Source organism: Salarias fasciatus, chromosome 7, assembly GCF_902148845.1.
Source record: "Salarias fasciatus chromosome 7, fSalaFa1.1, whole genome shotgun sequence".
Classification (NCBI taxonomy): domain Eukaryota; kingdom Metazoa; phylum Chordata; class Actinopteri; order Blenniiformes; family Blenniidae; genus Salarias; species Salarias fasciatus.
The window spans coordinates 15,591,586-15,613,419 of NC_043751.1; the positions used below are offsets into that span (position 1 = coordinate 15,591,586).

General features: G+C 40.9%; 3 protein-coding genes across 3 annotated transcripts in view; 2 read left to right on the plus strand and 1 right to left on the minus strand.

Annotated features, from left to right (window-relative positions):
- The window catches only part of tmem263 (transmembrane protein 263), a 4,714-nt gene extending 1,650 nt beyond the window's left edge, over window positions 1-3,064 (plus strand). The window contains exons 2-3 of the mRNA XM_030095607.1: window positions 1,459-1,529; window positions 1,735-3,064. Of these exons, the coding sequence (XP_029951467.1) occupies window positions 1,463-1,529; window positions 1,735-2,030 (363 nt within the window). The 5' untranslated portion in view covers window positions 1,459-1,462 and the 3' untranslated portion in view covers window positions 2,031-3,064. The remainder of the gene's footprint in view (window positions 1-1,458; window positions 1,530-1,734) is intronic.
- Window positions 3,065-5,173: 2,109 nt separating this feature from the next.
- Window positions 5,174-7,400, minus strand: LOC115391581 (zona pellucida sperm-binding protein 4-like). The gene is made up of 8 exons (XM_030095853.1): window positions 7,094-7,400; window positions 6,748-6,932; window positions 6,570-6,667; window positions 6,329-6,486; window positions 6,045-6,237; window positions 5,544-5,682; window positions 5,366-5,441; window positions 5,174-5,280 (listed from the first exon to the last, which is right to left on the minus strand). Exons 1-8 carry the CDS (start codon window positions 7,398-7,400, stop codon window positions 5,174-5,176), a joined length of 1,263 nt encoding a protein of 420 aa, XP_029951713.1.
- A 4,978-nt stretch (window positions 7,401-12,378) lies between these two features.
- cax2 (cation/H+ exchanger protein 2) lies at window positions 12,379-21,785 on the plus strand. The gene is made up of 20 exons (XM_030096563.1): window positions 12,379-12,535; window positions 14,415-14,570; window positions 14,670-14,776; window positions 14,878-14,992; window positions 15,342-15,458; window positions 15,538-15,599; window positions 16,452-16,604; window positions 16,701-16,892; window positions 16,963-17,062; window positions 17,942-18,083; window positions 18,171-18,354; window positions 19,064-19,163; window positions 19,354-19,487; window positions 19,574-19,605; window positions 19,899-20,011; window positions 20,105-20,250; window positions 20,343-20,437; window positions 20,529-20,607; window positions 20,717-20,825; window positions 21,321-21,785. Exons 1-20 carry the CDS (start codon window positions 12,466-12,468, stop codon window positions 21,392-21,394), a joined length of 2,280 nt encoding a protein of 759 aa, XP_029952423.1. The 5' UTR covers window positions 12,379-12,465; the 3' UTR covers window positions 21,395-21,785.
- Window positions 21,786-21,834: the final 49 nt, after the last annotated feature.

The window sequence follows — 21,834 nt, forward strand, 5'->3', positions numbered from 1 at the left end:
CCGGTACCTGTGAAACTGCCATGTCAAACTTGCAGGTCACATGATCTCAGAGCAGGAGGGATCAGCCTTAACAAAAGTATGATCCATCCATCTTATGTACCGATTCATCACACCTATGACCGATGGGGAGGCAAAACTTAACCTCAAATGCCTGTTTTTTGGACTGTGGAAGGAAGCCGAAGACTCAGGAGAACACCCAACCACACATGGAAAACATACAATCTACACACAAGCCTATTGTCTTTTGTTTGTATCATACACCCATTTTTAGACTTCAGATTTTAATATAACCTGTTCTTGAAATTATTTTTGTAGTTGTAAAAGTTCCTCCTGTATTTGCAGATGCAGAGCAGTCAGGTGGTGTTACTGTTTCTTAGTCATTAGTGTCACCACTTTATACTAAATGAGCTCGATGTTAAACTCTCCTGCCATTTAGTCACGTTGTGATAGATTATCTAGTTAAGTTGCACAAAACTATTTTGAAATGTACAGATTCTGCATGGAATGGCCCAAAATGCCCTGACTGAGTTTCCCAGGGCTCAAAATGTCAAGTTGTACAAGGAGGTTTTTACTGATTCCTGATTACATTGCAACTACTGTTAATACCAGTTTAATCAGATTCCCAAAATCAGCACGATAAGGTTTTTTATGCTTCGTCTGGGAAATGTGTTATTTAGATAAACAGATATTTCATTGTTTGTGACATGGTATTATAAAGATATTTAATAAGTGCTATCTTATAAAAGCTGCATTGAACTTATGTCAGAAATCATTGCTTATTATTACGCAGCATGTTTTGGTGTGGTGCACTAATCCACCCCCTCAAAACAGTTTGACATGTCTTTTTTAGGGTTTTTTAGGGCCCCAAAATTCCTGTATTAAATGAGTGCTGAAGTAAAGTTCTTTAGCAGCAGCTGTTTTCAGTTGAGAAATCATCTGCTGAGTGTTTTTTTTTTTTTTTTTAACTTGTTGCTCAGCTGTGTGACAGACTGCAAACAGGTCGGCCTTGTTTTAGGAAAAGGAGCACACCCAAAGCAAGCAGCTTTATTTTCTTAACACACTAAATGCCTACAGCAGCCTCCAGTTAGAGCGCTCGCATTCAGCCTGTACCCTCTCTCCTTCGTAACAGTCTGGTCACAATTACAGTGTGACGTTACAGAACAAGGCAGCACTGTATTTATCGCTGTGTGTAATGCGCCTGTGAGTCACTTCAGCACCGAAAAAAAAAAACTGAAAATCCAGGAAGTTGTTTCTGCTATTGCTTGAAAAAAGTACAAATCCAAAATCAACAGAGAAATGGAGGAAAGCTGAAATACTATGAGATATGTGTAGCACACTCTCAGCTGATATCTGACAGAATCTGCTTTCCTGCTGCTCCCCTCACCTTTTTTTTTTTTATTCTTAAAGCTGTATAAATATGACGTGTCAGATTGTTGACTATGCTATTTATTGCCCCAGAGAGATGAGTCAGGCGGAGCAGGTACCTGAGGACATGCCTGCAGGCCTCAACGATGACACAATACCGACAGGTAAGATCGCCTCCAGATGTGAGCGGTACAGTTTATTCCTGTTCCTTCCTAATGTTAAACTCCGCTTAACTAATCATGCTGATGTGTAATTGTTTTGTTTCTACCTGATGTCATTTAAAAGCAAACTGCTGTTGGGTAACATAGTTTTCTTCAGTTTTTGTGTTGATGTGTCGAATCACAAACTGTGTTTTTCATTTTTGACTAGACAACAAGGACCACCCTCAGACGCAGCCGGGCATGTTTGGCAGACTGGCGGGGGGCCTGTATGGAGTCACCAGAGGAGCCGTGGGAGCCACAGTGGGCGGCGTGGCCTGGATAGGAGGGAAAAGCCTGGACCTCACCAAGACTGCAGTCAGCTCTGTAGCTGCCGTGCCTGCGATGGGAGTCGGGCTGGTCAAAGGGGGAGTGTGCGCCGTGGCCGGAGGAGTGGGTGCAGTCGGCTCCGCAGTGGCCAGCAAAGTTCCCATAGGGGGCAGCAAAAAGAAGGACAAGTCTGACTGATGGAGAGGGAGGACGACTGCGTTTGTCTGTCGAAGCATTCGTGTGCAGTCAGACAGCAACAGAGGACTCAGTGTGGTGTCGGTTCTGTGCCTGTTTTGTATCGATGCCTGTATGTTTTTATGCAATTGTGAATTCACGTTACCAGAATTGTGGCAAAGGTTTCAAAAGCGACAGCACAACGGAGACTCTACTCAGACTTCTCACTAAATCACTTTTGATATAGAAAGAAAAACTATTATCTGTGAAACCATTTCGATAAAGTATTCATTCAACTTTTGATAAAAAGCCACAACATTGTTCTCACTTTAAACTGGGGTATTTGTCACATTGAGTTTTTATTGCAGAAAACAGTGCAAAGCTGGAACAAGATTTTGCTTGCAAGACAATCTGTGACCTTTAACTGACTGCAAGATGATGCAGAATGGAGCTACAAATAATTTCTTTCTTCTTCTTTCACATGTATACAGATAGGGATGTCACGATTTTTCTTTTCCTCTGAAAATAATACTTGCGTTGTCTTCAGTTCGTCTACAGATAATTCCTACTTTCGATACGGACGTCACCGTTACTTCATTGAATATTGTCTGTGAAGCGATAGTAATGAGCCTTTCTACCAATTTTAAACTTTCCATTTTTCTCTTGTAGCATGTCTTCTCGAGAAACTTGCTTTGAAAAAACTGTTTACCACGCATTAGCTTGATAAGTTTCTCCTGCTGGACTCCAACTGTTACATTCTGAACCATGCTCGAACACTCCTCTCCCATTGGACGGTTTGTTTTCTGTTGTGCATTCAGAGTTTTGCCTGGACTTGTTCACATCACATTGTAAATTTCAAGTGTCACTTGTGCATTTTCAAGCTGAATTCCTGTAAAAGTGTATTTTATTAAGAAAATGTTCCTAAACACTTCAAGGTGTGTATCACACAGAACCAAGGTTTGAAAGCTTTTGTTTGATCAGTGTTGCAAAATGGTGGAATATTACTGAAACAGCAATATTGTATTCAGAACGTGTTTGAATAAAAGACATAAAATTTGTTTCTGTTTGCTCTCGTGACCTGGATATCAAGATAAAAACTTTGAATTTGAATTAAATTGTCAAAAGACATAGAATGTAATATGGTGGTCAATATAGTCAGTAGTGAAAGTGCTTGATGAATGCAGCTGCTGCATGCTGTGACAAAACAATACCGAAGCATGGTGGTTTGGCATTTGTTCAGTGATGGATTTACTGCAGCTGTTGGGAGAGAAAATGCGGATTTAAAAAAAAAATTGAATCATCAAGTCGTCTTGTGTTTATTTTGAAGAGTTTTAAGTTTGATTCTTGTTTTTTTTTTTCTCCCAGTAGCATTGCTATTAGCTGTTTTATATCACCAAACACAAAAAGCAAAAAATCCCATTTTCCTGCCTCTAATATCTGCTGGTTACTAATACTAATGAGTGTCACTATTAATGCTCCTCAGAGATACAGCATAACCACGTCTGTATGAAGGAAGGCTGAGCTTTAAACACATTGCTGACTCTACTGGCTGAGAAAATAGATTATATCTTAAGCAAAATATTGGCTTTTAAATAAAGAAATTGTTTATAACCTTCCTTTCTAATTTGGTAACAATTGATCTAAAATGTACATTATACAGACATGGACAAAATCGTTGGTACCCTTCGTTTAATGAAAGAAAAATTCACAGTGGTCAGAGAAACAACTTGAATCTGATCGAAGTAATAATAAAAAAAAAAATCTATGAAATTTAACTAATGAAAGTCAGACATTTCTTTTCAACCATGCTTCAACAGAATTATTTCAAAAGATAAACTCAAGAAACAGGCCAGGCCTGATGGTACCCCTAGAAAAGACTGAAAATGATGTGATCAAAGGGACATGTCGACACAAGCTGTGTCCACTATTTAGCATCACAGGTGTCTCCAATCTCGTAATCAGTCAGTGGCTCATATAGAGGGCGACAGGTAGTCATTCTGCTGTTTGGTAACATGAAGTCTACCACACTCAACATGGACCAGAGGAAGCAAAGGAAAGAGTTGTCTCAGGAGATTAGAGAGAAAATTATAGATGAAGGGTACCAGCAATTTTGTCCACGTCTGTAGCTGTCATATGCAAATGGCAAAGTGCACAATTTAAAGACACCTTTATTATACAGAGTCGGTATTGGATTTAAACCTGATTGATATTCTGTTTGTATCCGAGTCTGACATATTAATGTGATGTTTGAGAAACAGTTTTAAACTGATAAAACTAAAGAATTTTCCCCAAAGTTAAGCTAACAGTTATTAAACTTACTTTTTTTTTTTTGTTAGGTGGAACTGGCCATTATAAAGATTTCATATACGATAATAGGTAATGGGACTCAGAATATAATAGAAAACATGAAAAAATTGTAAACCTGATCAAAGCACATAATGTAGGATACAAGGTAAAAGGCAGTGAGGCTTGCAGTTGGTGAGTCACACTCTGTATAGTCAGAGTGAACGTTTTCATTATAAAAAAAAAAAAAAAAAAATCACAACACCAACTGCAGTGAATGATTTTTCCCTTCTGCTGATTGCTTGCTTTTCCATTGCTATAAGGCTTAATATGATATGTATCTACAGTACAAACATTTCTTTGATGGCTGAACTGTAAGAAAGCATGAGACCCTCAGCTCAGTTTGCATTCTGAGGGGTGGGAAAGCTCACTGCTGCCTTACTTCAAGTGTCTAATTAACTTACCCCACTGAATAATTCTGTTGATAAAATCATTTGCATAATTGGAATTGTACATTAATGACATGTGTACTTCAGCATTCTACACACATCCTAATAAAACATCTACCTCATAGGGATAAAGAAAACATTCAATAAAAGGATGTAATTTTTAATCCACATTAAGGAAATCATTATTACAACATGAATCATTCAATATCACAAAATGGTTCTTTTTTTCATTTAAAAGAACTGAAATAATGGAAAATATATACAAGAAACCAGAGATAATATATTTTATTATAAATCTCTGTACAATAATTTCATCCAATACATTTGATTGTTACCGCACCAAACTTTAGACTTTTATGTTTGTTTTTTTTAATCATACACGTCATTTTCTTCTCATAATTGAACAAGGCCATGTTGAAATAAGCTCGACTCTGTTTATTCCTCAGGAGGAGCCGATACGACCAGCGGTCCAGAAGAAACCACCATCTTTGGTCCGATAGTCTTCTGATCCACGTCTGACACGTCTGAGACGTCTCTCTTACCTGCACGCAGACATGTACATGGTCAGATGTAAACAAGAATGCATATCCTCTCTAAAATGTGCTTGACTGTAAAATCAGCTCTTACTTCTTTGCATGCAAATAGGTTCACAGCTTCCGCTCGGTGAGGGCACGCACACAGTCGTACTACAGTGAATATACAGCTGTACAAACACACAGAGGTGGAAGCAGACGCAGTCATGTGTTAGAACGGGACTCTCAACTGTTCAAAACTAATAGCATAGAGCATGTGTGTTGTATCTTACTTCTTGCTTCTGGTTCTTTGTATTTTGTTCCACAAAGGCAAACATTTGGAAAACGAAACGTCTGTAGTGACGTGGCAGGTCGAGGGTGGTGGGAACTGGAACCAGTGCCGTCCTGTAAGTGTCAGCCTGGTTTGGACATCTGGATGTAGGGAAAATGAGAGATTGATGAAAATAGGGAGAATAAACAAATTGAAATTAATATGGTGGAAAATGTTGATAAGTATGGAACTAATTGGCTCATGAGTTCCAAGCCACCACAAGAGAGAAATGCCTAATCATACTTTATCAAAAATATCAAAAACGCTCTGCTGAGTAAGTATCTTTGTCAAAGGTTTTTGAAAAATAAAATCCAGTCCGAAATTATACTTTCACTTATTCATAAAACATTTAATCAAACATTTTGTTTTAAATGTTACATTGAGTCTCGTCTTCACAAAGCACCACTTTGCCTGAGTGAGAATTTTCACAAATACCAATTAGTCTAAATCTGTGTTTACTTACCCATTTATGAGAATGTCCCATTGAGGCAAACTGTAAGCGTCCTCACACGTAGTGGCCCAGCAGCGATCGAGTGTCAGGACATAATTTGGATTTGCCTGATCAAGGATGAGAACCTCCACATATACGGGATCCCTGAGTACGAACGGGATGGGATAGTCGGCTTCTGTGTAATAGGAACTGTAGGCCACGCTCACTGTGAAAGAAAACAACACAGGCATTATGACAGCTGTCACTGAAACATGAAATCCAAACAAAGCAACCCTGACAGCCTGCCATGCACTTACACTCATCACAACCCTTGGATAGACACTGTCCATTGCCCAGCCTCATGCCCACACGGAGAGGCCCCAACCCAGCGACTGGAAGGGGATTTTCCACTCGAAGAAACTCTTCAAGCACAACTTCAACAGACTGGCCGATATACCTGCACTGGAACATCAGTCTGTAAAAAAATAGAAGTGGCGTTTAGAGTCAGAGTCAGAATCTTCAATTCAGTGCTCCAACACTCTGAAAGTGGCGTCTCACTCATATAAACTGTCTCTGGTGATGTCTCCGCGGGGTCCCTGGAACACTTCAAACGAAGAAGACATACTGTTCTCATACACTATGACACCGTTCTCCTCCTACAAACAGTTGAAAGACACACTCAGATAACACTACTTCAGACTTCGTCTCCTTTGTTAAGAAAAAGACATAACCCTACCATGACGAGAGTCCCGCAGGCACTGACGGGAAACTGGTAGATGGCAAAGGCTGAGTTAGAGTCAACACATGAACATCCTGGACCCGATCCCAGCAAACTGATTGTGTCAGTATTGAGTTTGGGGAGTGTGGCGTCTTTGGCCACGACAACAATGAACTGGCCATCCTTGGTGCACTGGACAGTCACTGGTGGAACAAACACACGGAGAAGCGTGTGAAAGGATTTTACACTTTCTGTTCACTGTAGATATTATACAGACTCCAAAATTCATTATACCATAAAGCATTTTTTTTATGTACACAAAGTTGTTTTCATGTCTAATTCAGAAACCTTTTAATAAACTCACCTGCCTTTCCAAAATAACACTGGCGGCCATCGTGACAGCAGCTTAAGGCTTCGCATTCATCCCTGCTTGTGCCGGGAGGTCCACATGGAACCCTCACGGTGTCATCCACTTCACAGCTGGTCACGGGCGGTGGCAGCACTGGTGGTGGTCGCTGTATTTGAGGCGTCTGAGGTGGCTTGGCAGATTGATCGCCGGCTGTCTGAGGATATGGTTTCTTCCGTGGAGGTGGAAGAGATGGGTTTTGTGGCGGGCTAGGATTCTGAGGCACCTTTTTGGATCCAGGAGGCGAAGATTGAGCATCATACATCAGAGGATTCTGAGGCCTTGGGGGGGAAATCTGAGGGTTCTGAGGCCTTGGGGGTGAAATCTGAGGGTTCTGAGGCTTTGGGGGGGAAATCTGAGGGTTCTGAGGTTTTGGGGATATCAGAGGGGTCTGAGGTTTCCGGGACACTGAATTTGCTCCTGTAATCCAAGGATTCTGAGGGTACACAAACACCGAACTGGGCTGTGGGTTCGAAGGTATCCCAGGTTGTGGAGGGCTCTGAGGATTTGAAGGGTTAGGAGGGTTTGGATACTGCCAACGTGTTGGAGGTTTTGGAGCAATTGGAGGACTCGGAGGATTCTGAGGATTCCAAGGAGTCTTTGCTGCTGTGCCATGTTGAGGTTTAGCCTCTATGTCTCTTTCCACCAAGCAGGCTAGCAGAGCTAGTACCGCTAAAGAAGTGATACTCCATCTTCTTGCCATGGCTTCAGGGCCGTCTGACGTGGACAGTCCTCCGAGTATTTAACTTCTGTGTGCTGCCATATTTATATGTTACCATGCTTGAAGCGCCACCCCAGAGGCCAAATAACCACCAATCAATGGATCCCATCTTTTGACAGACAACTAAACTCCTCATGCTGCATTATGTGTTTACTTATATGAGGCGAAGGGGGAGTAATCCTGTTATCGGATCAGGTCAGTGTGTGCATGGGGGCAATCTGACACTGAAGTATCTGCCCAAAAGTCCAACATATGGGCCAAAAAAACCTTTTTCAAAGGTCTTCACGACCTTAAAATTGGTCAATAAATACTTAATTTTTGGAAGCACTAAAGTCAAATACATTGATTTTCTTCTTCAAATCTGCGACAAAGTTCTCTAAAAAAATGCTTCAGTCACAGGATGGACTGTCCGCCTTCTTTTTGTAATGAACTATATTAGTTGTAATTATACTGGTGAAAACATGAAACCAAGCATCCCTTTAAGCTATTTCAAGCATATGAGATGAATAGGAGCGCTGTGTTGAATTTTCAGTGAAACGCCATCATCACAGTGTAGTTTCAATATCATGCTATTTTAGTTGCATAAAAAAAATGTCTTAAAATGATTTTTCTCTTACCACATCAACTTGACTTGCATTCATCTTAAATGATGTATGCATGACTTTTTAAAACATGACTTATAAAAGGATTAAAATAAATAAAATAAAAAGCTTTTGTAGCTGTATATCCACAAAGTAGAAAGTGGAAGTGGAAGTTTCTATTGTACAGTCCATCAAAATTTAAAAACGGAAAATGTTACCCTGTTTCAGCTTGTATATAGAATTATTAAGAATCTTGTAGTAAATATTAGAATTGAACGTAACACATACACAGTACCGTAAATCATTCATGCACATCCAGCCTGCACCTTTTCCCAAGTAGCATCTTTTATTGCTTTTGTAATTACAGTTTTTCGCAGTCACTTTGGTGCATTTCTCACTTATTAAAATTTGAACAACAAGTTAGTTCAACCCCACAACATTCGGTCATTTCTACACATCATCGTGTCAGTTTCTCATTCCTTAACAGATTCCAACAACATGCATGAATTGCTTTCATACAACTCTCTGCTGTTTTACTTTTTCATTTGCTCATGTCATGCCAGTCAAAATGAACGATACTTATGCTGAATAGTCATTCCCTCTAAAACTAATAGTCCTCATTTCATTGCTTGAGTTGAACTAATTGTCAAAATTTGTCAAGCAAATTTTAGACATTTTTCATCTTTTTTTTCCTGAACATGTCTCTTAAATGTAGTTATTCTTCTCAGATGAATTTCAACTTTCACTGATGCGAAAGAGTGTGTGATGCATTTTCTTACGTTATTTTATTAGTTGCAACAATAAGTCATTTCTCCACGTTCACTCAACTGAATCCCATGATCCCCCGCTTTACAAGCAGCGTGTGTAGCATTTCTACAACACTGTGACACAGAAATGGAAGGTCAGCCTTGTGGAAGAGGTGTGAGGATGCGGAGAAGATGGGGAAAACGACAAAACAGGGGAAGAGGATGAAGAGGCCAAGTACAGTATGTTCCTGATGAAATTAGGCTGCACTTGTGGATGATGGTGTGAATCGTGGCCTCAGAACGGCTGAAGCTGGTCAGAAGATGCAGCAAAATGATGAAAAAAACCACTGTAAATTCAATTATTCAGTCATTTCGTTGGGAGAACAAGTGTACATACTGGACAGCAATTCAGCATCAAGCAATCTGCATTGCATTACTGTTACAGTGGGACAAGAATTTGCCACTTTTTACATTAGACGTTTAGACTTACAGCTTTATTGCAGCTGAGATTTAGTGTATTGTAGTGCGCATTGGTTTTCCATATTTACTGAAATTTTACTCTGTACCATCCAGGATTGTAGAGAATCTTTCAGAGGTGGAAAAAGACCCATTTTCTCCCTGCAACAAGAGCAATGGTGATTGCAAACAACGCCACAGGGAGGATGACAGCATCATTGGGAATATCGAATCTGTTACAATCACTACAACTCACTAAATACAATACTATTTGACTTTACTGTAGGTTTCAAATGGCTGTGTAAATAGTATATAATGCTGCATTGGAAAACACTTCAGAGTGAACTGTCATCAAGAAAACATGACAAAGTCTTTGACTGTCTTGTTCATAAAACGATGGAGCCAGAACTTTTCATTTTAATGACACTGACACTATCATTGTTAGTCACATAAAGAACTAAACTTGTTCGTGTGGGTAGTGTTAAAACCTCACTTTGTCAGATAAACCCTCAAGCAAGAGGAGAACTGTCAAGATATAAATCTGAACAATCCCTATTTGTGGAGTTTTATAGTTACTTTAACTATATGTTTTAAATTTTTTTGTTTCTCTTTTAATTTGTGCCAAAAACAGGACACTGTGACAGTTCAGGTGAAGGATGTTGTAAAGGGAAAGAAAATAAACAAAAGAATCAAAACTTTACCAAATAATTTCTTCTGAAATGGATGAATGGCTATGAAGAGACCAGAGGGAGAGCTAAGATTAAGCAGTTTTGAGAAAAAGTCTACAGAGACCAGGGTTGAAATGCTTTGAACATGTATTGAGAAGAGATAGTGGACATATACGACAACATGGTAATCCTCCATGTTACCCCAGAGGTAGGGATGGGAAGAAATGGAACAGGAGATGACAAACAAGAACTGTGAAATGGTTGATAGAGAAACTCTGGCTTCTGGCCATGTTTTTATGTAAGTGGAGCTTTGACCTGCGGAAACAATCAAGAAACTGTGATGTTGAAGGAGGACAAATGACATAATGATTATCAGTGATGCAAGCTTGCAATGCAGTGGGTTCTGCCCCTTAATTCCTATCCAAACAAAAGTGGAACAGAGCACATGTCACATGGCTCTCCTGCTTTTTTGCATAACAATTTGACCTTGTGGTTCTTGTTGCGTTTACATTTTTGTGTCCCAAGGCCTCACATTTGGGTTATAACAAACTCTGAGATCAAATGATTTTCATCAGGATCCCTTACTGTTAAACACCCCCGTAATTTTCCAGGGTGATAGATTTGCTTCATTCATTCACAAAGATATTTCGGGAGCCATTTCACAATGTCACAAAATCAGTTGCATAAAACTAACAGGTCAGACAACTTGTTCTTTGACTCATTGGCTTTAACTCTCTATTTACAATCCAATTTGGGGTCAAAAAAACCTTTGGGAGTCTGTTTATTTTGCAAGTACACAATGCTCAGACTTTCTCAGATTTGGCTTGATCATTTATGTTGCTAATGTGGAGGACAAACGTAGATTTATTGACAAATGGGTCTGAATTTAACTCATTTTCTCTGATAGAATGGAAACTACTGCAGATGACGTGTAGTCAAAATGACTGTCTTGTGTAACAATTTGAAAATGAAATGTCAAAATAGTGGACTCATTATCATAATGGTGAAATTTGTTGATTTAATCTTAAAAACTGTGAAACTCTCATCAGCCTTCCCAACACTGCTCACTATCTTTGTCTGTGACAGTAAAGCCTTTTAATGTATACTGAAAAACACAGGGAGACAGATCACACAGACAGACACCAGTTTATGCAGCAGGGAAGCTTTTGAGCTGTGGAAAGAAGCCATGGATATTGGAGACATCCACATAGAGAGCTCCTCCAACACCAGAGTCAAAAAGAGGCTGTCCTCACTGCTAACTTCTGCTGCCCACTCCCACTACGAGTCCATGGGAAAACAGTGACGCATCCAGCATGAAAAACAGTCAGTAGTATGTATACAGATTGATTGTCTAAAAAAAAAAAAAAAAAAAAAAAAATTTTTGTAACTGTGTGCACTTCTTAGTCATTCAGTGAGTTTTCAGCTCCAACATTGTCACAAATAAAGACTTAAGTCTTTTAAGTTTTCATAAAAGGGGGAAAAAACTGTACCAAATATGGAAATTTTCCTACTGGGGAAAAAAAATTGTCTTGTGACTAAAACTACCTAAATCACATTTGACATTGTTTACACGACTTTATGTGATTATGAAGAGCTACAAACTAATTTTGTTGGGAATATGAAGCCATAATTTTAGAAAAGATGTCCATATCCCATATCATATTTCTCTTTTTTCTAGTTCTTGCATTTCGTTATAACAGCAGGCCCTTCTAAGAAAACAAACAATGTCGTACTACTATTTGACAAGAGTGTGGCGCTACATTCACACAAACAAGTAACAATTTTCAGTGGACAAAGACGAAGCTACTAAAACGAGTAAAATCTATGAGCATGATTCTTCTGACTGAAAGGCTGAATAAACCTCTTCCTGGAGGCCTGAGGAGTCCGCGTGCTTCATGGGAAATCTGAGATTTTGTCCCGAGACCATTCAAAGTTTTACAGACGAGAAGCACGATTAATCTACACTCGCTTTTATTGACATTTCAATCACGCGCTGCTCTCCAATACTGACGACTACATTTCCCATAATTCCACGCGGCGATCACACGGCGAGAGCCTGCGTGCGCGTGTCTGTCCCGTCCGACTCCGCGGAGATGAGCTGGTCGCTAATGGTCTCAGACCCTCGTGACTCCCCGGTCAGGCTCGTGTAACGGCGGGGATGTCTCTGCCGACGGCACGGAGCTCAGACACGAGCGGCCGGAGGAGGAGGCCGGCCGAACTCGCGCACGGTCAGTGGCTCGTGACGGCTGCTAATAATACACTAAACTTACAGGGCGCAGTAAATGCATTCTCCATTTTAATTCTGCACGCATACAGAGAGACCGAGGGGAGAAGAAACAGGGACAGGCTGTGCTGTGTTGATAAACGGGTCCGCCGGTGTCTGTGCGCGCGTGTGTGCGTGTTTCTGTTCTCCAGGACTAGTGGGCGCGTCAACCTCCTGACCACCGACTCATATTTAAATGTGTCGCTGAAGACTTGATTGGAGGCTTGAGCAGCAGGGTTATGGTTCATAAAGTGGAGATTAGGAGCAGAGTTTAGAATAAACTCCAGAATCCAGTCCAGCAAGAAGTATTAGAAAGTATTACTTTCAAAATGTAACATTCATTTTAAAAGACAGATTTCATCTCTTTCTGGGGACGGTTTGAACAGAAAAGTCGAATCATTTGTTACAATTTAGTTGTAACGTTCTGAGTTATCCTGTGAAGTCTTGCAGGGCGCTGCAGCCAGGAACAGTTTACTATTGAGGGCAGGACACACTCTGGACAGATCATCCAGTCCATCACAGGACAAACACAGAGAGACAGACAGAAAACCACACACTTCACGAACTAACCTCACCATGCATGTTATTTTTGCCTTGGGAGAAAGCCTGAGTCCCCAGGGGAAAGTCACACATGGGGAGAACATGCAAACTCCACTGGCTGGTACTTGAACCCAGACACTCTCACTGTGAGGCCAGAGCTCTAACCACTGCTCCACCTGGTTTAAACAGGCATAGAAAATACAGGCATCAAATGAAAGATACTTGGTTACCTTTTGCTCTTGGAGGTAGCAAACTGTTCAAATAGCACCTAACTTTAATATTGTTACGTAGAATTGTTACATTGTTTATATTTTATTTTATTTGAAGGCTGCTCATTAAAACTTTACATTTCTATAATGTGATTCCTTGCACTGGAGTTATAGTTATTTTTATTTAAAGATCACTCTGGTGTCAACCCTAACCCAACCGCTCTATCCAAAATGGCAACTCCGGTCAGAGAGCAGATGCAGGCACAGGGAACAGTTCAGCTTCTTTATGTAGAGCTGGATGAATAGAGAATGCACGATGCTTTCTATAAAAAAAAAAAAAAATACAAATACAAATACATGTCACTATTTAGTAATCCTGCAGAAATTGTTCTTCTTTCTTTAGAGGCAATATGTATAAGCTATATATATGTAAGTGCTATATAACCAAAAGAGTCATTTACACTGTGTGGGTTACACACACGCACTGTAAATGAGCACTGACACTATCTGCCTATATGGTTTGAGAATTTGAACCTTCCCCCACAAATGTGAGTCCGAACCTGCATCCGCCTTCACAATTACCTCGACGAACGGAATGGAATAAATTTTTTGGAGCTATGATTGACACACACACACACACACACACACACACACACACACACACACACACACACACACACACACACAGAAAGAGGAAACAAAACAAGACTCCCTCTAAGTATGCGGTCTGTTGAAAGGGGAACTCACACTCGCTAGATGTTTCTCTGGTAGTTTCAAATATTCATCCATATTTTTTCATCTCATTGATGCCGTATTTGCTGTATCTTTCTGAAATGAATGAAAAACTAACCCAGTACACCCCAGTGCCTGAAGTAACAAGTACTTTTTACTCTTAAATATTATCTAACCCTTAAATATTGATATTTCAGAATCAGTATATCCGTTATTGATATTCAGTCTTGACTTATGAATCTACATTATCTCAATTGGAAACAAAAAAATGTTTGTCTTGCACTGTTGTACATTTTAAATCTAACGGTTTCCTCACCTTGTCCTAAATTCTTACCATCGTGTGTTCGTTGCTTGGTTTTGCAGATGCTTCATACGAGCGTGATTTGCAGGCGAGTTTTAATCATGAGGCGTCACTTGACCGAATGTGTGCCCCTCAACAAAATGTTCCCACACTCCTCTCCTCGCCATCTTCACTACACTCCTTATGTCCTACAACAAAATGCATGTCTGCACACACGTGTGAGTACCCTGTAATAACTCCTTTAAAATATGGTTTTAAAATATCGGCGTCATCGCCTCTGGAACACTCTGTGTCCGTCTTGTTGCTTTTGAATTTAGGCGTCGGACATCATGCCTGTGAGGAGAGCTGGGAGGAGATCCAAAGCAAAAGAACCATCAGAGCAGAAAATGAGGTGGAAGCCAACAAGCTGGTCAACAACTACAGGGTGAGGAAGAATTCTGTTGCACCTTCTGGGCAAATTCAAGAAGGCTGAGTTGAGGGTAAACATGGAAAGAAAAAAAAAAAGTGTGTTTTTGTGTGTCTCAGTTTGGTTTCAGGAAGTGGAAAAGCCACGTGACAGCGCGGCCGTTTGAAGTCCGATCGGATGTTGTGAAAGAGCTTTACTCTGAACTGAACGTCGTTAAGCCACACACAGGACCAGGTACTGACTTTCAGTAAAAAAAAGAAGAAAACAAAAAGAATGATGACCTTAGCTTGTTGCACCTTTGGTCTTATTTACAAGGACGACAGATAATGCTACATTAGATATAAAAATAACAAACAGAGCATGAAATTACTTACTGAAACAATGAAACAAGCAAAGCTACACTGTTTTTCTAAGGTTCACTAGAATATAGTCTAAGATCCTGGCTTGGGAAGGCAGTATTTCTTTCAAAGCTTTATAAATGATTTTACTCTTTACATTTAATGAATGACAATGAGGTGTAGTGTTGTGTAGAATGCAGTTTCTTCCACTGAGGATTTGGTTCTGTTTGTGCTTTGCGTGTCAGGTCAGTTCATCACGCTTGGAAACATTCTGTACGTCTTCCTGTTTGGCTGGTGGGTCTCTCTGACTTATCTTCTGGTCAGTATACTGATGTTCGTCACCATTGCTGGAGTACCGTATGGTAGGTGAAATAGTATTAGAGAATGCTATTTATTCACCGTCGGCTTTTCACTGAACGCATTTATCTCAATTCTCTTCAGGGAAGCTCTGCTATAAGCTGTGCTGCTACTTTCTGTGGCCGTTTGGCAGCACCATCCATGAGGTACGGTTAGAGATTGTGACTCTTGTCTCCTTTTCACTTCTGCAAATCGAAGCTTGCTTGATGACCAGTGAATCTTGCAGGTTCCTCATCGTCTTTGCATACTTGTGGTCGGGGACGCAGAAGTTCTTTATTTTCTGATTGGCACGACAGAACCTGAAATACTTGAAGTTGTTTCTGGCAACAAAAGATTCTCTTTCAAAAGATTCTCCTATCAGTATATAGACAAAGACTCCTGGCCTTTACACAGGGACTGCATTTACTTTCTTTTCAAACACACTGTAATACTGAATGACTCTTCTTTTATAACTTTAATATCTTCCACCCTTCTTCGAAGGCTTTCCACATGATTTCTTTGTTTCTTTGAGAAGTTTTGCCCATTTATTCTGTAGAGCAGGCCATCAGGTCTGTAAATGAGATGACTTGGCCTGCAGGCTCTTCTTCTCAGTGGTTCCAAAGGTGCTCGAAGTGCTTGAGGTCATGATTTCAAGAGAGAGCTCCTTAAATCAATGTCTTGATATGTGTTTAAAGTCATACCCCTGATGCAAGAGTTCTTATTAGAACTCCACTTTTATCCATAATAATAGCAGGATTCCGCTTTAGTGAGTGGCCAAGCTATTTGTATTCCTTTCTTTAACTGGCCCTCAGTGGATAAAAAGGGTCCGTTTTCTAGTTTTTTGGTTTTTTTTCTTGTTTTGTTTTTTTTTTTTTTTTTGGGGGGGGGGTCTTACAATGAGTTCAAAGTTAGTTGCTCCGTGGCTCATGGGAAGATTTCTATATGTGAATGATGAGCAATGACATTTCTGAAAGGCCAGCGATTGAATTGATTGAATGTTTCTGGTTTTGCGCCTCCAGGTGGGAAACGCAGTGCGGACATGTTGTGAACAGGCTCCAGACTGTGAGTGTAACCTGGCTTCGGCGGACGACTCCTCGCCAGTCCTGCTGCCTTCGCCCACAGAGGTGCCGGTGCAGGAGACGGCGGGGCGGCCAGTGCGCACGCCTTACTGGGTAACTTCACACACCGCTCATCTTCACTCCTGTCGGTGGAGAGTGAAGCAGCATCAAACCACATGGATGGGAGTAACTCGTTCTCTTGTTGCGTAGCGTCGTTTCTCCACCTACGTGTGGCTGCTGCTGGGATATCCTCTTCTGGTGGTGATTCACGGTCTGGCCTGCTTCATCTCCTGGATCCTGGTCTTCACCATCCCGGTCTCCAAGATGAACGCACAGACTCTGGGTGTCATTCTCCTCCTGCCTCCGGAAGACGTCGCCATCTCCACCACTTCGCTGAGAGCGGTAAAGACCCCCACTTGTGTCTCCAGAGAGACGTTAAAACAACTATTTAAATATTTCTGTTGACTCTCAGCATCAAGGTTATGAGAGCCGACCGCTGCTGTGCTGCTACCACGCTGCCAACTGGTACTACTACAAGTACACTGTGGATGGGATCAATGTGTTTGCTGTCAGTATCCTTTACCATCGTGGCGCAACAATGACTTTGGCATGCTTTGCAGAAATGTATTAAATTTTATTAGAAGATTTTTATTACCAGCACAAATGTTTATTCTTTTCATGACTTGATTCTTAATGGGTCAAATCAAAGTTTATTTTCAATCACATCCTTTTGATCGAAGCACTTTACAGGCTATGCAAAGATAAAATACAATAAAAATGAATCGAATAAAATCAGAACATGATTCAAAAGCTGTGTTGCACAATAGAGCAGTACGAAGTGATAGAACTGAGTGAAGTTAACAGATGATAAACCAAGGCAGGAGATACAACATCGCTGCAAAATGTGAGAAGAAATCAAATCTAACTTGAAGGCCAGTTACAGAGATAAAGAACACACACCCATACACGCTCACGCACGCACGCACACACACACACACACACACACACACACACACACACACACACACACCAACATGCAAACTTCCTTGGAATAAACAGTCGCAAAGTGAGGGGAACAGAGTGGAAACTAACCGACAAACTGTACGCCACAAACATGATATAATACAGGATCAGGGAAATGGAGTGGATGACCCCAAATCCCACTTCACTTTTTTTTTTTCTTAATTTAGAAATTATTTAGCTTAAGGTAATTTATTGATCCCCTTAGGCAAGTTATTTCCAACTCAGAACCATGATAGACCGTGTTCAAATAATAGCAGTGATGTGTGTGGATGTGACTCCCGACCACCCACGAGTAAATGTTCCACTTCAGTAAATACTGTGCATATTTTTTGCATATTTGTGCTGTCAACAGGTTTCTTAAAGATTTGGTTCTCTTCATGTCTCTCACTCTTATTTGCGCCTGTTACCGTCTTTGACCTCCACCTCAGACCTCCTCCCTCTGGTAATCATTGCTCTGATAATCGGATACATCGACAGAGAGAACGTGTACATCAGCTCCGATGCAAAGTTTGCCGTAGCGATCGGCTCCATCATCCCCTTGTCGTACTACATCGGTATGGGCATCGCCAGGTGAGCACTTTCTTCAAGTACGTTCATTGAGACGCTTTTTGATTCCTGCCTTCTGATGCTGATATCAGATCCGTTTTTCATCCGTAGCATGTCGGCTCAGAGCAACTTCGCAGTGGGCGCAGTTGTCAATGCCACCTTCGGCTCCATCACAGAGTTGACTTTTTACATCACTGCCCTGCTCAGAGGTCACCGGGCAGGCAACCCATGTCTGCAAGAGGTCGTCAAAGCAGCACTGACTGGCACGCTGCTCGGCTGCATCCTCTTCATCCCCGTGAGCCAAACCGCTTTTACACTAATCTGATAAAAAAACAATAATAACATCAAGGATTGACTGTTTTGTTTTCCTGTGAGCGCGCTTTTAAATATTGAATAAAAATATTTATTTTGACACAAGTCTCAAATTTTCCAGCATTGTATTTTTTTGTAATTGTGAGATTATTACAAAAAATTAAAAGAAGCTTGAAATTTTTCAGATGAACTATATGAAAATGGCAAAATAAATAATTTTTCCATTTTATTCTAATGTCTTGACATACACCTGTACTTACATTGTGTTATTGAAGGGAAACCTGGACATGTTTGAGGCTTTACAAACATTTTATTTTAAAAAATTTCAGTGGTGGTAAACCTTTATTTCTATGAATGCATATTTTTTTAACAAGAAGCCTCACTTTGGCCATAATTACATGGTTTATAATATTAATATCAAAACAGTGTCTTTGCATATGTGTGCAGAATATAAAGAAGGAACTGATTAAACAGTTGTACAAATATAAACAATTTGCAGGGCAACACAAAGTGCTGTTTTCTGGAAATTTCACCGCTTTGGTTTGATTTATTGAATCAATAAACAGGTTTCTTTAAGATTTTCACATATTTCTTTATGCTTGATCATGCAAAGAATCATATGAGTGTTTTTTAAAACCATCAGCATTTATCACTGATCGATGAATGAGATTTTTTGTTATTATTTTTCTCAGGGCATCTGTATGATCATCGGAGGCCTGAAACACAGCGAGCAAAGATTCAGCAGCCGGTGCACAGGAGTGAGCTCTGCGCTGCTTTTCATCTCTGTCGGAGGCAAGTGGTGAATCTGAGGTCACCTATGAAACCAGACGTCTGAAAGACATATTAAAAAAAAAACCACTTTAGAGCTATAGGAGACATGTAGGCACCAAACAGCCAAAGGTTTAACTGTGTTCACAGCCACTCCAATGAACACCATAACCAATAACCCCCCCACCCCCTGCCGTCTTGCTGTCTCCGCCAGGTGTTTTCGCCCCCACGCTGTTCTCCAAGGCTTACGGGAACCTGGTGTGTGACGCCTGCACCAACTCCACAGGAGGGAACAGCACGAGCAACAGCAGCGGGCCGTTCATCTGCCACAACTGTCACTACGATCTGGTCAGTATTCATGAGGAGCAACGGCCTCCAACACACTCACATTCATTTACATGTTCCTCGTTTTTTTTTTTTTTAATCTTTGACAGAACAACGGTTCACTGTTTCACGACCACATTGAGTGAGTATTTCTTATATTTTACATCATTTTAATGTTACATAATGTTGTGATTTAGTGCTTTAAATCTGTCTATTTGCTCTCAGCATGAATTAATCTCCATATATGTGTACATATACATTTCTATATGAGTTGCATTTTGAATTGAAAGGCTTTGTTGTCATTGGACCAACATAACGTGCTGCGTAGTTATGAAGTGGAAAGAAACTGATACTTGGTTTCCATGTTTTTTACAAACATTTTTTCTCAGGGTGCAAGTTAGTTGCATCTTAATATCCGAGCGTTGTTGCTTCCAGGCCTCTGGTGTACACAGTGTCCGCCCTCCTGCCAGCCGCCTACATCATTGGTCTGATATTTACACTCAAGACGCACTCCCACATTTATGACGTCCACGTCGGCGCAGGACAGGGTACGAATCCCTCCCTCAGGTCACATGTAGTCGACCCCACTGTTTCTCTCTGACTTCTGAGCGCGCAGTTGTGTGACGTTTCCTCCTGCGCAGTGGCTGACCACCACGGGACAGTGGTCCACTGGTCACGCCTGAAGTCGCTGGTCATCCTCATCATCGCCACCGTGCTCACGTCAGCTTGTGCTGACCTGGCCACCGAGCACATCCAGCCCATACTGAGTCAGCCCAACATCTCCCAGGTCAGAACCAGACCGCTTCTGCATTAGCACATTGTTCTTTTGATGGCTTCCTGTTGCCGTGGTAACGTTTTTTTTTTTTCTTTTTCCTCCAGTATTTCATCGGAGTGACGCTTCTTGCAATGGTTGCCGAAATCCCAGAAATTGTAAACGGGATCCAGTTTGCTTTGCAGAACAACATTAGCCTCAGGTCATTTCTCTGATATATTTTACTGATCGAACAGACTGACAGGGGCATGTCGAGTCTTAACTTCATCAAGTTGTTTGTGTTTTTTATTCAGCTTGGAGGTTGGAAGCTGCATCGCTGTGCAGGTCTGCATGCTCCAGATCCCAATACTGGTTCTGTTTAATGCCATCTATGTAAGACATCTCTCATCTCGTCGTCATTTATTTGTTTATGCAAACACCGATTCTTTCCTGTTGCAGTTGCTATTGTGTGTGACCCGACACAATCTGTGTTTTTGCTCAGGATGTGGGATTTGTGCTGCTGTTCAGCGACCTGCACCTGTGGACCAGCATCTTCAGCGTCATCCTGGTCAACTACATATTCATGGACGGGAAGTCGGATTATTTTCAAGGTAAGTTCTTTTGAGTATGTTGCCAAAAACAATAACAAAACTTAGACAATGACAAACCCAGATTTTGCATGCTAAATGCCTGGTCAAGCTAAGCCTCAGCCCCCCCCCCCCTGCTAATTCCCAGATGAAGATAACACACTACCAGTCCAGGTTAGCTGTGATCCATCCTGAAGCAGATTTAGGCATCTCTGAACACACCAGGAAGCAGATTTACTCATTTACAGGGAAAACTATGGAACTACCAACACAGAGGATGTATATAAAGGATTTGAGCCAAGAGTGTTTAAAGCTTTATTAAGCAAATGAATTAAAATGAACCAGGACACACACTTCAAAAGGTAACAATAGTGGAGTCCGAATGAAGTCCAAAAAAGAAGTTGTAGAGTAGACCACATGGCATTTATTTACATGCTGCACCTGCATTAACAAAACCGTGATGGCAGTTTGCCTCATAAATGAAGGAGCCTCCATTGATCTGCTGTTCTCTCTCCTCAGGCACGGCTCTGGTGGTCGTTTACCTGATCCTCCTCGCTCTGTATTACTTCGCTCCATCACCAGAAGGCTGTTAAAGTCGGGACTCTGACACCTCCGGTGGTCTCCCTAACCTCAACATTAATGTGGCAATCTTAACTCAGACTGAGTTTCTTCAGTTCAGATTTTCTTTTTAACAAAAGCTTAAACTGAAGTTTTTAATCTCAGGTGGAACCGTTTGAAGAAGCCTCTGACTCCTCATGTAAGGTGTAGTTTTTCTAAGCTGACATTCAACAGATTCCTAAGTTATCTTTGTAAAAGAAAGGACAGAAAAGCTGTATTTTTGTAATGGAAGAATACATCATGACGTGCACAAACAGAATTTTAGGTCACCGTCGTAGCAAAGTGTGGATATTTTGTCTTTGAATCAATATGGTACGGGTTTGTAGCTGTTCCTAAATGTTTGTACCCTGCAGTTAGAGATGAGGCACGGCTGGCTGTGCTCTTTGATAACAGAGACGATCGGTTGAAAGTACAA

Excerpts from the sequence above, each read along its gene's own strand:
- LOC115391581 (XM_030095853.1), bottom strand. The coding sequence starts at position 7,400 with ATGTATGATGCTCAATCTTCGCCTCCTGGATCCAAAAAGGTGCCTCAG. Across the intron at positions 6,668-6,747 it reads CCTGCGGGACTCTCGTCATG|GAGGAGAACGGTGTCATAGT; the intron begins GTAGGGTTATGT and ends AACTGTTTGTAG. Across the intron at positions 6,238-6,328 it reads ATCCAAGGGTTGTGATGAGT|TGAGCGTGGCCTACAGTTCC; the intron begins GTAAGTGCATGG and ends TTTCTTTCACAG.
- cax2 (XM_030096563.1), top strand. The coding sequence starts at position 12,466 with ATGTCTCTGCCGACGGCACGGAGCTCAGACACGAGCGGCCGGAGGAGG. Across the intron at positions 18,084-18,170 it reads ATCGGTATGGGCATCGCCAG|CATGTCGGCTCAGAGCAACT; the intron begins GTGAGCACTTTC and ends TTTCATCCGTAG. Across the intron at positions 18,355-19,063 it reads GCTGCATCCTCTTCATCCCC|GGCATCTGTATGATCATCGG; the intron begins GTGAGCCAAACC and ends TATTTTTCTCAG.